General features: G+C 47.0%; 1 protein-coding gene across 1 annotated transcript in view; it reads left to right on the forward strand.

Moving 5' to 3' along the window:
- Window positions 1–8,515, forward strand: part of WWC3 (WWC family member 3) — a 115,292-nt gene extending 106,777 nt beyond the window's left edge. Inside the window, exons 21-23 of the mRNA XM_013985877.2 lie at window positions 2,437–2,664; window positions 2,968–3,095; window positions 5,736–8,515. Coding sequence (XP_013841331.2) covers window positions 2,437–2,664; window positions 2,968–3,095; window positions 5,736–5,802 — 423 coding nt within the window. The 3' untranslated portion in view covers window positions 5,803–8,515. The remainder of the gene's footprint in view (window positions 1–2,436; window positions 2,665–2,967; window positions 3,096–5,735) is intronic.

Here is a 13,213-nt window from a genome sequence, read left to right on the forward strand (position 1 = left end):
AGGCTGCCGGCAGCTGCAGCTTCGACTCGACCTATGAGTCTGGGAACTTCCATATGCTGCAGGTGCAGCAGTAAAAAGAAAAATAAAAAAAAGATAATACTGAATCTTTACATTTTTAAATATAATACATTAATAAACACTCAGCCATTCTGTATAAGAGATTCTTTGACAAGGGAGTATTTGCAGTTTAGAAGATTTGAGTCTTTGAACGTAGAGCGTTCTTCTGCATAGGACTCTTCTCCAGTTTTCATTTCCTTTATACGCTAGGGTTTTTCTCCACATTAGGCCGGTTTACAAAGTTGGGCTGCTTTCACTTTGCAAGCTAGTGGTTCCTTGTCTTTCCTGGGCAAGGTTTCTTTTAAAGAAAAACAATTCCCAGATTTCCTTGTGGCACTTGTATTTAGAGTAGCTGCTGACCGAGGATGATCAAGAAAAAATACATAATTCAGCTATAAAAGAATCGGCAGCACTGCTGGTGGCATTCGGGACTAGAGCATTCTTTGTCGTGGGGGCGTCCTGTGCACGGTGGGATGTTGAGCTGCATCCAAGGTCTTGACCCGTTAGTTGCCAGTAGCACCCCCTCCCCCAGCTGTGGCAACCAAAAATGTCCCCAGACGTTGATAAGTGTCCCCTGAGGTGCCAAGTCACCCCTGGTTGAGAATCAGTGAGCTCTGCTTATGAATACAGCAGTACTTTTAAATGAACTTGTATTCGTTGAATCACGTACTTAACTTTAAAATAGTGTGTGTGTGTAGTCACCCTCTGAACTCCGCTGATGGCTGGTGGGCTTGTGATTTGGGGGCAGTAACTGTTTGCCATGGGGTGGGCAGTACTGCTCTCAATTCCAACTACCACATTCTTTTTTCGGGAGTTTTCATTGTGGCTTAGTGGCAGCGAATCTGACTAGGAACCATGAGGATGCGAGTTGGATCCCTTGCCTTGCTCAGTGTGTTAAGGATCCGATGTTGCCGTGAGCTGTGGTGTAGGTCGCAGATGTGGCTCGGATCCTGCGTTGCTGTGGCTGTGGTGTAGGCCGGCAGCAGTACCTCTGATTGGACCCCTAGCCTGGGACCCTCCATATGCCTGGAGTGGGGCCCACAAAAGCACACACACACACACACAAAATCTTTTTTCATGGTAGGAGTTTTGTTTTGTTGCTTTGTTCCCAGGAACGGTTTGAATCCGAGCTGCATCTGCAACCTACACCACAGCTCACAGCAACCCCAGATCCTACTGAGCAGGGCCAGGGATCAAACCCTGGTCCTCATGGATACTAGTCAGATTCATTTCTGCTGTGCCGAAAGAGGAACTCCCTCTTTTTTTTTTTTTTTAATTTTTTTTATTAGCAGGTTTTTTTGTTTGTTTGTTTGTTTTGGCCATGCCCATGGTATTCGGAAATTCCCAGGCCAGGGATCAAACCCACGCCACAGCAGTGACAATGCCAGATCCTTAACCCACTGAGCCACCAGGGAACTCCTGTGGTAGATCTTTCTTGAAAACAGCAGACTTGCTTACATCAGGCTTGTATGGGGAGGAACTTTTTTGACAGCTTGTGTGTGTGCGTATTTGTGCATGCATGGGTGTGTGTGTGTGTGTAAAAACAAAAAGCCCTCGTGTGGTTTATAACATGCTTTTTCCCCCTTAGGCAGTAGTTCATTAAGATTTTACCACATCAGGAGTTCCCGTCATGGCTCAGTGGTTAACGAACCCGACTAGCATCCGTAAGGACCAGAGTTTGATCCCTGGTCTTGCTCAGTGGGTTAAGGCTCTGGCGTTGCTGTGAACTGTGGTGTAGGTTGCAGACACGGCTCAGATCTCCTGTTACTGTGGCTGGGGTGTAGGCCGGCGGCTACAGCTCTGATTCGACCCCTAGCCTGGGAACCTCCATATGCAGAGGGTGCAGCCCTTAAAGACAAAAAAAAAAAAGAGAGATTTTAGCACATCACTATACTTTTTTCCCATCATTTTACAATGGCTGCATTTTGTGCTGGCCTTGCAATATATTTGATCAGTTTTCACTTGTTAGGCGTTTGGGATATTCTCTGTTAAAAGCCTTTTCTACGTCATCATGCGCCTTTCAAATGCAAGTCAAAATGACATTTTGGAACAAAAGAAAAGGCACATTTTGTGGCTTTTGCTGTATTCTTGTTCAGTAGCACCTGAGAAAGATTAGGCTTACCTGCTCTGCATGCGAAGGTCTGTTTCTTCACACTTTTGCAAAAGCCGAGGTCCTCATTGAAGCCGTTGGCTGCCTCTGATTTCTTATGAACTGGAGCTTTGAGCTCCTCTCACTCAGATCGACGTGATCCATGTCCCATTAGCCTCGGCAACCCTGGGGGGGGGGTCTCCCCGCTGGCGACTGCTTCCCCCAGTGGGTCACTGGCGGAGGAAGCTGGGCCAGGGCCGGGTGGGGCACGCTCACGGCCTGTCTCCCAGCCCTGCAGGTCCCCCCTGGCGGCGCTGGCAGCGCGCACGTCTCTTGACCTGGAGCTGGACCTCCAGGCGTCGCGGACGCGGCAGCGGCAGCTGAACGAGGAGCTGGGTGCCCTGCGCGAGCTGCGCCAGCGCCTGGAGGATGCCCAGCTCCGTGGCCACGCGGACCTCCCGGCTTGGGTGCTGCGCGATGAGCGCTTCTGGAACCTGCTGCGGGAGGCGGAGAGGCAGGTGAGGCCGGGAGCTAGTGAGCCTTGCCCCAGCTGATGGACAGATGGCCCGATGGACAGTGTTGTGGGGCCTGGAGGGAGAGTCCCTGGACAGGCACCTCGGTTCCCCACCTCGGGTGGGGTGTTCAGGGGGCCCGATCTGCTATCCAGGACCCCACAGTCGCACCGAGGGTATGGGCGGGGGAGATGGAGGCCTGGAGGCCTGGGGGCCTTTCTCCCCCTCTGAGTGCCCAGAGCTGGGCACCACCTCCGTTCTTCAAACTAGAAGTAAAACCCTCCATTTCATCCCCTGTTGCTATTCCAGACGAGACAGACCAAACTTGACTTCCATCAAGAACAGGCAGCTGAGAAGATGCTGAAGAAGGCCTCCAAAGGGGTGTGCCAGCTGCGCGGGCAGAACCTCAAAGAGCCCATCCAGGTGCAGACGTTCAGGTGGGGAGAAGCCGGGCCTCGATTTCCCGCTGGCTCTATTGCCCTGCCTTTGTCATGATGAAAGTAAAGTGAATACTGAAAAAGACCCACAGGCGGGCAGACCAAAGTGGGGAATCCCACTGCTCTTGGCCTTGTGGGGTTTTCTTCTCATCTTGCTTTTCTCCTTTTTGGCCGCACCTGTGCACGTGGACGTTCCCAGGCGAGGGATCAAACCCACGCCGCAGAAGCGACGGTGCTGGATCCTTTCACCGCTAGGCCCTGAAGAACTCCTGATCTTTGTTTTCTTTTTTCTTTCTAAAATATTTTTTCCTTTTTTTATCTTTTAATTTTATTGGAGTACCCACTGGGAACTATATCTAGTCACTTATGGTGGCGCGTGACCATGTGAAAGAATGTATATACGTGTGTGTGACTGCGTCACCTTGCTTTACAGGGGAAAATTGACAGAACACTGTAAACCAGCTATGATGGAAAAAATAAAACTCATTTAAAAAATAATAACACAGTCCTATTGGAGTATAGTTGAGCTACAATGTTGTATTAGTTTCAGGGGTACAGCCGAGTGAATCAGTGATGAATGTAAACATATCCATTCTTTTTTATCATATAGGTCTGATCTTTCTTTTCTCAACACTTTTTGTCATGCTACTCGTAAGCATAATGCAGAGTTCAGTTTTGCATTTAGTTATTTATTTTTTTGCTTTTTAGGGCCGCGCTCATGGCATGTGGAGGTTCCCAGGCTAGGGGTCAAACCGGAACTACAGCTGCCGGCCTACACCGCAGCTACAGCAACTCGGGATCCGAGCCGCGTCTGCGACTTACACCACAGCTCACGGCAACGCCAGATCCTTAACCCACGGATTGAGGCCAGGGATCAAACCGGCAACCCCATGGTTTCTAGTCAGATTTGTTTCCGCTGTGCCACGACGGGAACTCTGCATCCAGCTTTTTTAAATTAAAATGTCCCATGTTGTCACATACTCTTCTATCTGTAGTCTGATATAATTTACTTATTTTCTTCCCTGCTTTTTTCCAAATGTTTGCTATTGTAAATAACACAGTGATTGACATATATATGTATATACATTTTTATATGCATACATGTACAGATATGTACATATATTGGAACAAATGTAAATACATATTTACATGCATATATATATACACACACACATATGTGTATCACCTTTGCCTTTTTAGGTTAACTTTTGATTAAAGCATTCTAGATATATAGGAAAGTGTACATATCATATATAGGAAATATTTCAGTGAATTGTCATGCACGCTCCATGGCAAGAATCAAATGTTGCTGGCACCCCCAGATTGCCCACACCAGAATACCCAGCCTAGATTAGCTTTCCCTGTTTTTTTTTTAAATTTATTTTTATTGAAGTATAGTTGATTTCTGTTGTGCTAATTTCTGCTGTACAGCAAAGTGATTGTTATACATATAGATGCATTCTTTTTAAAAATATTCTTTTCCAATTATGGTTCATCACAGCAGCTTTTCCTGTTTTTATTTATTTATTTTCGTCTTTTTAGGGCCACACCCGTGGCATATGGAGGTTCCCAGGCTAGGGGTCAAGTTGGAGCTGTAGCCGCTGACCTGCGGCCACAGCCACAACCACTCCAGATCCGAGCCACCTCTGTGACCTACACCAAAGTTCACGGCAACGCCAGATCCTTTATCCACTGAGCGAGGCCGGGGATCGAACCTGCATCCTCATGGTTACTAGTCAGATCCGTTTCCACTGAGCCATGACGGGAACACCCTGTTTTGATTTTTCACTTGAGGAGAATTACATAGTTATATCTATTTTCTTTTATGTCTGACTTTTAAAACAAATCGACATAAAAGTCACGTAGCATAAATTAACTAACCATTTTCAATAAATGAATAATTCCATGGCCTTTAGTACAGTCACAACTGCTATCCAGTTCTAGACCTTTTCCATCACCCCAAAAGGAAACCCCGTACCCACGAAACAGTCTCTCCCCATCCCACCCGCCCATCAGCTCTTGGCATCCTGCCTTCTTTCTGTCTCTATGCGTTTGCCTGTTCTGGACCTTTTAAGCGGAGTCGTACAGTATATGGTCTTTTGTGTTTGGATTCTTTCACTCAGGATAATGTTTTTAAGGTTCATCCATGTCGTAGCAGGAATCAGTGAATGGTCCCTTTTTAGGGCTAAATAATATGTGCCAAACTTTCATTCATCCTTAAATTTTTTTTATTAAAAAATTATTTTTTTATTTTATTAAAAAAATTCACGCTGAATTTCTACCTCCCCATCATAAAAGAATATAAAACACTACAACTGTCTTCTCTTCAGTTATAACTTAGAAGTCCTTAATCTGTATAGTTTCTCATTTATTCATCCATTTATTAATAAAGCAAATATTCACTGAGTGTCTGCTGTATACCAGACACTCTTCTAGGCACTGGAGACAAACCCTTGCCCTCGTGGGGCTTCGTAACTTCTTTTCAGATTTAGAGAATCTTTGTTAAAAACATACGCGTTCCTGGGGATCGAAAAGCAATGTGTTCTATGAGTATGAAAAGCGATCATTGATACCAGAGCCTCTTGCCAGCTCTCACTGCGTCTCTATCAGCCTGTAACCTGTCTTTCTTTCCAATCCCAGGGAGAAGATAGCATTTTTTACAAGACCAAGGATTAACGTACCTCCTCTGCCCGCCGATGATGTTTGATGTAGTACTTTGTACACATGAAGTATTTATCCACCTGTTTTATTTTCATGAAGTTCTTAGACTAGCTCAATTTGTCTTTAAAATATTTGTGCAAAGCTATTAATATACACATTTTGTAAAAAAAAATAAATAAAAACAAAACATATATCTATACATATATATTTTATAATAGTGACGGCAACAGGGCTTGGTTTTTCCTTGTTGTGAAATTGACATCTCTGAAGACAGGTTATTTTATAAAAGATCAATTATCACGTTAAGAGTGTACAGTTTTTACGCTGTTTTATTTGACTTAAAGGCTGGAAGACAGAAACGAAGTGAGTTCAGGTAAATTCACTGTATTGTAATTTATTTATAGTACTTTTTTTCCTTGAAGGAAATTACCGACTTTAAGATGTATTTTAAGACTGAGATTTTGTTCTTCAGTATTTGTCATGCAGTAGAATGGAACTTTGGGGCCGGTTCTGTTTCTCGCCCAAAAAGCAAACGGTCAGTGCTCGATTGGTCACTCTCCCGTTTCTCCTCTGTGCATTGATCATGTGTGTCGTACAGGCTCACCCCTCTGTGTTCTGTTAAGAGGCTGTTCGCAGGGTCCCGGCCCTAAGTCAGTGCCATGGGCCCCTGGCAGAGCCGGGTCTCCACTGCGAGCTGCGCCCCGAGGGCCCCTCATTTCCGTCTAGTCTCATTGCGCCCCTTTGCATGTTCACCCTGAGTCTGGAGCCGGTCATAGAGCCCCCGGCGGCCTGGCCCAGTGGACGCCCCCACCACTTGCCCTTACCCGGCCTCGGGCAGCCTGGCCTTTCGAGTCTGCTCCGTCTGATCCTGAGCTTGACAAAGGAGGTGGTGGTGGAGCTTCTGCTCTAGTGCTCTGCCGAGAAGGAGAAGGAAAAGAGACGTGGGAAGGCACAGTCTCAGTGACTCAGCGGATCCGCTGACAGATAAGTCACGACATAGACCCATAGCCTTTGAAGGCGCTTCTTTGAGGAAGCCAGCTTACGTGGGTAACTGCGGTTACCCAGCGAGTCACTTTCAGGAGAGTGTTTGCTTTCCATCAAGCCCCCCACCCCCACCCCATACTGGAGTCTTCCCCATATTTCTTCAGAAATCATAGAACCAGCTCATGAAGACAGAATGTTTATGTCATCCAACTGTCCCAGCCCTCCACAGTGCCCCCCGCTGTGGTCTGCCTCCTCCCCGTTTATTACCATGCAGTGCCCTCTCCTTCACGAGGCCCTGGGGAAGTAAACGAGGCAAGGCACAGCGAATGGAAGAGGAAGCAGAACCTTCCTCCTCCGTCTTTCTGCCCCTCCCTTGGAAGTGCACCCCCTGCCCTTAATCAGCAGCCTCTCTCCTCATTAGTCTGTACCCTCCCCCTTGTATAACCCGCCTTCCTTTTCACGTTTATTACAAATGAATTTTGTAAAAGCATTTCATTGACATGCGACCTATCACGGACAGTGACGTTGTCAGTCGGTGATGGTAAGACTGAAAACTTTGTGCTTTTTTCACAGTCGTCACTTCTTGCTATGTATTTCTGCCTCTAGTCTTGATTTTTTTTTTTCTTTTTTTTTTTTTTTGCTAATTTCCCTGTATACAGACCCACAACAGAGGTAGGTAGAGACACACACGCAGCATCAGTGCTTGCCAGGAGTGCCCCGTGGGAGACAGCATTGCTGAGCAGGTCAGGATGGTGGCAGGCCTTCTCTGTCCCAGCTGTTGAGACTTTAAACTTTGGCCCTCTCTGTCCCAGCTGTTGAGACTTTAAACTTTGATGAAGTGTCTGCCACTGGACTCTGGGGTGTGTGGAAAGCAAATTATTGCTGTCTCAGGTGCTTGGCTTGCGGGGCATGGGAGAGGCCCCTCAGCTGCGATGCCTGGCTGCTTTTTAGCCAATGCCACGTGAAGCTCTAAGTGGGTTGGAGGGTTGAGGCAACTTTTCCTGCCAACTCCCATGAGCTGGCACTGTGGAGAAACCCACCATGCCAATACAGAAAGCCCACAAGGGTTTTCAAATAAGTGTCACTGCCCAGTAGATAAGAGATTTCCGTTTGAAGTACTTCCTTACCCCAGAGTTTAAAAAGAAAAAGAAAGGAGGAGATCCCACCTTTGCCCCCCCCCACCCTCCCCGGAGCAAATGCAGCTCCTTCAGCTCAAGGAATGCTGTGTTTTTGCCTTTCCCTTCTGCCTCCGTCCGCATCTGTCTGCTTCTGCACCTGGGTGGGACCATTGCAAGCAGGGAAAGAAAAGCCAGACAGATGAAGGCAGTAGGACACAAAGCATCCTAACTGGCTTCTCTTTCGTGACTTGGTTTTGCAGCTTCCAACTAGTTCAGACCGCCACCTCCTGGAAAATATCCCACATGTCAGAAAAGTGAAGTCCTAGCGTCTTAAGGGATATTTTCTTAGGTTTAAGTTTGTCCCTAACTGTGCCTTGTGATAAGAAAACTGCCATGTTTTATCAGCAGTTTTAGTCCAGAGACAATCTGAGTCTGCCACCAGGGCCCTTTAGAAACAGTACAATGAGTAAAAGGGAATTTGATTTTCATCTTGGCACTGAATTGTCCCCGTTGAAATGAGTGATCTTCTGTTGTGGGAATGAGTTATAATCAGTATTCATCTCTATTTTTGTCACTGTTCTAATTGTGTCATTTGTATCGTTTGAAAATATTTCTTCTTTAAAATTAAACTAACCTGCCTTAAGAACAAAATGGAAATGTGTGTGATTTTTTTTTTTAATTAATCACAGGGAGTTCCCGTCGTGGTGCAATGGTTAATGAATCTGACTAGGAACCATGAGGTTGCGGGTTCGATCCCTGGCCTCGCTCAGTGAGTTAAGGCTCTGGCATTGCCATGAGCTGTGGTGTAGGTCGTAGACGCGGCTCAGATCCCGTGTTGCCGTGGCTCTGGCGTAGGCCGGCGGCTATAGCTCCGATTGGACCCCTAGCCTGGGAACCTCCATATACCAAGGGAGCGGCCCTAGTAAAGGCAAAATGCAAAAAAAAAAAAAAAAAAGGTAATTACAGAGACTTAAATATATTAAAATGTATATCATTTCTTCCAGCATAAAAGTAGAGGTATGAAAATAGAATGATACAGTGAACACACATGCCGCACACCCCCCCCCAACATGGATTGGTCACAGCCCACTTCATTTGGTCTACACCTGCACATATCCCCTCTCCCGTGTTCTGAAGCAAATCCCATATGCTTCGCTTCAGCTATAAAATATCAGTACGCATGGCTGAAATAGAGACACGCACTGGATCCTTACCACATCCTGATATTTCGTGCTTTTTTTTTTTTTTGGCTACCCCATGGCATACAGAGTTCCTGGGCCAGGGATCAGATCCAAGCTACAGTTGCGACCTATGTTACAGCTGCAGCAATGCTGGATCCTTAACCTGCTGTGCTGGGCCAGGGATCGAGCCCGTGTCCCAGCACGGCGTAGATGCCATTGCACCACAACAGGAACTCCAAATCTTAATGTTTAATGACTCCTTAGGGCATTCGGTATCCACGGTTCTCCTTTTCACTTTTCTCAAAAGACAGTTTGTTTTTTTAAGTGTAAGGATGGACTTTATTTTTTTTAAAAGTCTTCTGAGGATTACAAAGTAAATGCAGATCACTGCGTGGAATGCAAGTGATTACACTTTGCCTGTGAGTGAAACCTTTATCCAAATTACTCATTTAACAGTTTCACACCATTCGCAATGGTATTGGTTAATTTTTTTTTTTAGGGCCACACCCGCAGCATATGGAGGTTCCCAGGCTAGGGGTCCAGTCGGGGCTGTAGCCTCCAGCCTGTGCCACAGCTACAGCAATGTCAGATCCAAGCCGCATCTGCGACCTACACCACAGCTCATGGCAACACTGGATCCTTAACCTGCTGAGCAAGGCCCGAGATCGAACCCACATCCTCATGGATACTGGTGAGGTTTGGTACCGCTGAGCCACAACTGGAACTTCTTCACCTATTTTAGGAAGGCATCTTTCTGGCCTATTTTTATTATCTTGTAGCAATCTCATTGTGTTTCTTATTTTCTCTTTTGAAATCATTTTTTTAAAAAGCATTACTGTGGCCAGATCAAACTGGCCTCAATACCGTAGCATCAAGTAACCCCTCCTGGCTGCCTCTGGGCTCACTCTAGCCTCCCTCAGGCCCATCCTCCTCCTGTGGCCCCTCTGTTTCATGTATGTCCTATTTGTCAGCTCAGGCCGCCGTCACAAAACACCACAGACGGGGTGGTTTAAACAACAGGAATTGCTTTTCTCACAGTTCTGGAGACTGGAAGTCCAAGGTCAAGGCGCCAGCAGGATTGGGTTCTTCCGAGGCCTCCCTCCTTGGCTTGCAGACGGCCACCTTCTTGCTCCCTGTTCATGTGGTCATCCCTCCGTGTCTGTACCGCCCCTGCCTGCTCCCCCTTCCTGTTCTTCTAAGAATGCCAGTCAGATTAGGGCCCCACCCTGATGATCTCATTTTAGCTTAATCGCCTCTTTAAAGACCTTATCTCCAAACACAAGGCACACTCTGAGGGGGGTTGGGGGTTCACCATATGGATTTGGGGGGACACAACTCAGCCAACAACAAACAGTATGTCTACATCAGCCAGCCCTTCTCTCGTTAGAACACTGCCCACCGTTGATTGGAAAAACTTGTGTCCTAGCCGTGTGCCCATGGACTGTAAGGTCTGAGGGCAGAGGCACCAGGTCACTCCAAAGCGTTGCTGGCCCTCAGGCCTTGCACTGCGAGCGCACAGTCTATACAAACCTGGCGACTCAACGAAGCAAGGTACCTCTTGCTGCTGTAACCAATGACCATAAACGGAGTGGTTTCACACAATACACACTTACTCTTACCTTTCTGGAGGTCAGAAGTCTAAAATGGCTCTCACTAGGCTAAAATAAGGGTATCAGCAGGGCCGCGTTCCTTCTAAAGGCTCTAGGGGAGAATCTGTTTCCTTGCTTTGTCCAGCTTCCAGAGCCCGCTTGCATTTGTTGGTTTATGGCCCCTTCCTCTAAATGTGATAGGGAAGAGCAAATCTGACTCCATATTGGATCTGTTTCTTTTACTTTAACCTCTGTATTCTATTGCTTTTGCTACGAGTTAAAAATGTTGCCTAGGAGTTCCCATTTGGGCTCGGCATAATGAACCCGACTAGTATCCAGAAGGATGCAGGTTGGATCCCTGGCCTCACTCATTGGCTTAAGGATCCAGTGTTGTCGCGAGCTGCACTGTAGGTCGAAGATGCAGCTCGGATCTGGTGTTGCCGTGGCTGTGGTATAGGCCAGCAGGTGCAACTCCAGTTCAACCCCTAGCCTGGGAACTTACATATGCTGTGGGTGTGGCCCTAAAAAGACATAAATAAATAACTAAATAAATATGTTGCCTATAGGATTTCCCTGTGGCGCAGTGGGTTAAGGATCTGGTGGTGTCAGTGCAGCGGCTCGGGTTGCCTCTGTGCTCAGGTTCAATCCTTGGCCTGAGGGTGGCGCCAAAAAGAAAAATGTTGCCTGTAGCCTGAAATATACAGGATAGCCCATTCTCAAGGCTCTGACCTTTCAAAGTATAACACGTTTCCATAAATATATTGATAAGTTGCAGAACAGAGAATAACATTTGTCTTGTTGGAGGTTTACTGGAACATGATGACCTGACCTAGGGGGACAGCGGCAAGAACAAAGGATTCTGACACCAAGAAATTTGCAACAACCAACCATACCTCCTCCCCTTTTAGTAGAAAAGAAACCTGAATTCTAACTTGAGTAAGAGAGTTCTTTGGGACACCAGTCCACCATCCTCTCCATCTGTTGGCTTTCTGAATAAAGCCATGATTCCTTGCCCCGAAAAACACATCTCCTGATTTTTTTTTTTTTCTTTTTAGGGCTGCACCAGCGGCATATGGAGGTTCCCAGGCTAGGGGTCAAATCAGAGCTGTAGCTGCCGGCCTACCCCACAGCCACAGCAACACAGGATTCAAACCACGTCTGCCACCTACACCACAGCTCATGACAATGCCGGATCCTTAACCCACTGAGCGAGGCCAGGGATCAATCCCGCGGCGTCCTGGATACTAGTCAGGTTCCTTTGCACTGAGCCACAACGGGAACTCCCAATACATCTCTCGATTTATTGACCTATTGTGCGGCGAGCAGTAGAAACTTGGACTCAGTCACACAGCCAAGGCCAGCAATGTAGCACCTTCAAATCTCTGTCTCTCTGACTTGTGTTTCTGTTGTCACAATTTCTCTGACTCCAACCCTCCTGCCTTCTCTCTTAGAAGGACTCGTGATCACACTGGGCCCAGCCACACAACCAAAGATCTTCTCCCCGTCGCAGGAACCTTAACCTAATCACAGCTGCAAAGTCCCTTTTGCCAAGTAAGGTAACATATTCACAGGTTCTGGGAATGAGGGGCATTGTACAGCCACAGAGACGTTCACCTTTGAAGGGTGTGTTGCTTTATTCCAATATGTGTAAGCTTTTGTCATGCATCTCAATTTTTGCGTAGAAACAAGTGACCAGACACTCCCCTGTTAATTTAGAACAAGATAGGCCGGCTCCCGGTTGCATCCAAAGGCAGTGGCTGTACATTTTGTGACATTTGAAAATGTCTTGCCTGGAACCTGTGGCCAGAGGCACGCAGCCTTCTGGAATCTGTGCTCCACTGTGCTCATTCGGCCAGCTTGAGGAGATAGGTCTACTGAATTGCCTTGGCACAACCTGAGTTTCCTGGCAGCCAAAGAGAAAAAGGGGATGCTGTCAGCTACTAGTTCTTTTCAGAGAGAAAAACAGCATAATGGGTTCTCAGGGGGGAGCAAGGGTTCTCTGAGCCTGTAGTGACACACAGGATCTGCTCTCAGGCGTCCTGGAATGACACTGTCCTTGACAAGAACTCCACTGCCAGAGCGCAGAGGGCTTCCAAAGCTGTCATTTGTCACAGCGAATGGGGTGGCATGGCCCCCATGTGCAGCTTTCAGATGTCCATTGCGATCTGCGACCACAGCAGGGGGTGCCTGGGGAAGGCTGGATGGAATCTTCCTATAATCTCCTTCATTCACTTATCCCCACATCTTTCAGGTTGGCCACGGGGACAGCACCCCCCTAGGTGTGGGGGAACGCATTCCTTTGCCCATTGGGAGGAAGTGTTTGGATGCACATGAGCTCACTGCGTAAAGACAGATGAAATACGGTCCTCACCTCTGGGTTTTTATCAGACACACCGTTTCCAGGATAATTTACCAGCCACTTGGGGCTGGAATTTGGAGGAGGTGAGGAAGGTACTTGCCCTTGGGTGCGACATTTAAATCGGCCCCACAAAATTCAGTAATCAAGATACCATACCAGTCATAAAAATCAAGATTAATGCAAACAATTCACGAGGAGCAAAATGTCACATTTTTCAATAGACAGG

This window comes from Sus scrofa, chromosome X (genome assembly GCF_000003025.6).
Source record: "Sus scrofa isolate TJ Tabasco breed Duroc chromosome X, Sscrofa11.1, whole genome shotgun sequence".
Classification (NCBI taxonomy): Eukaryota; Metazoa; Chordata; class Mammalia; order Artiodactyla; family Suidae; genus Sus; species Sus scrofa.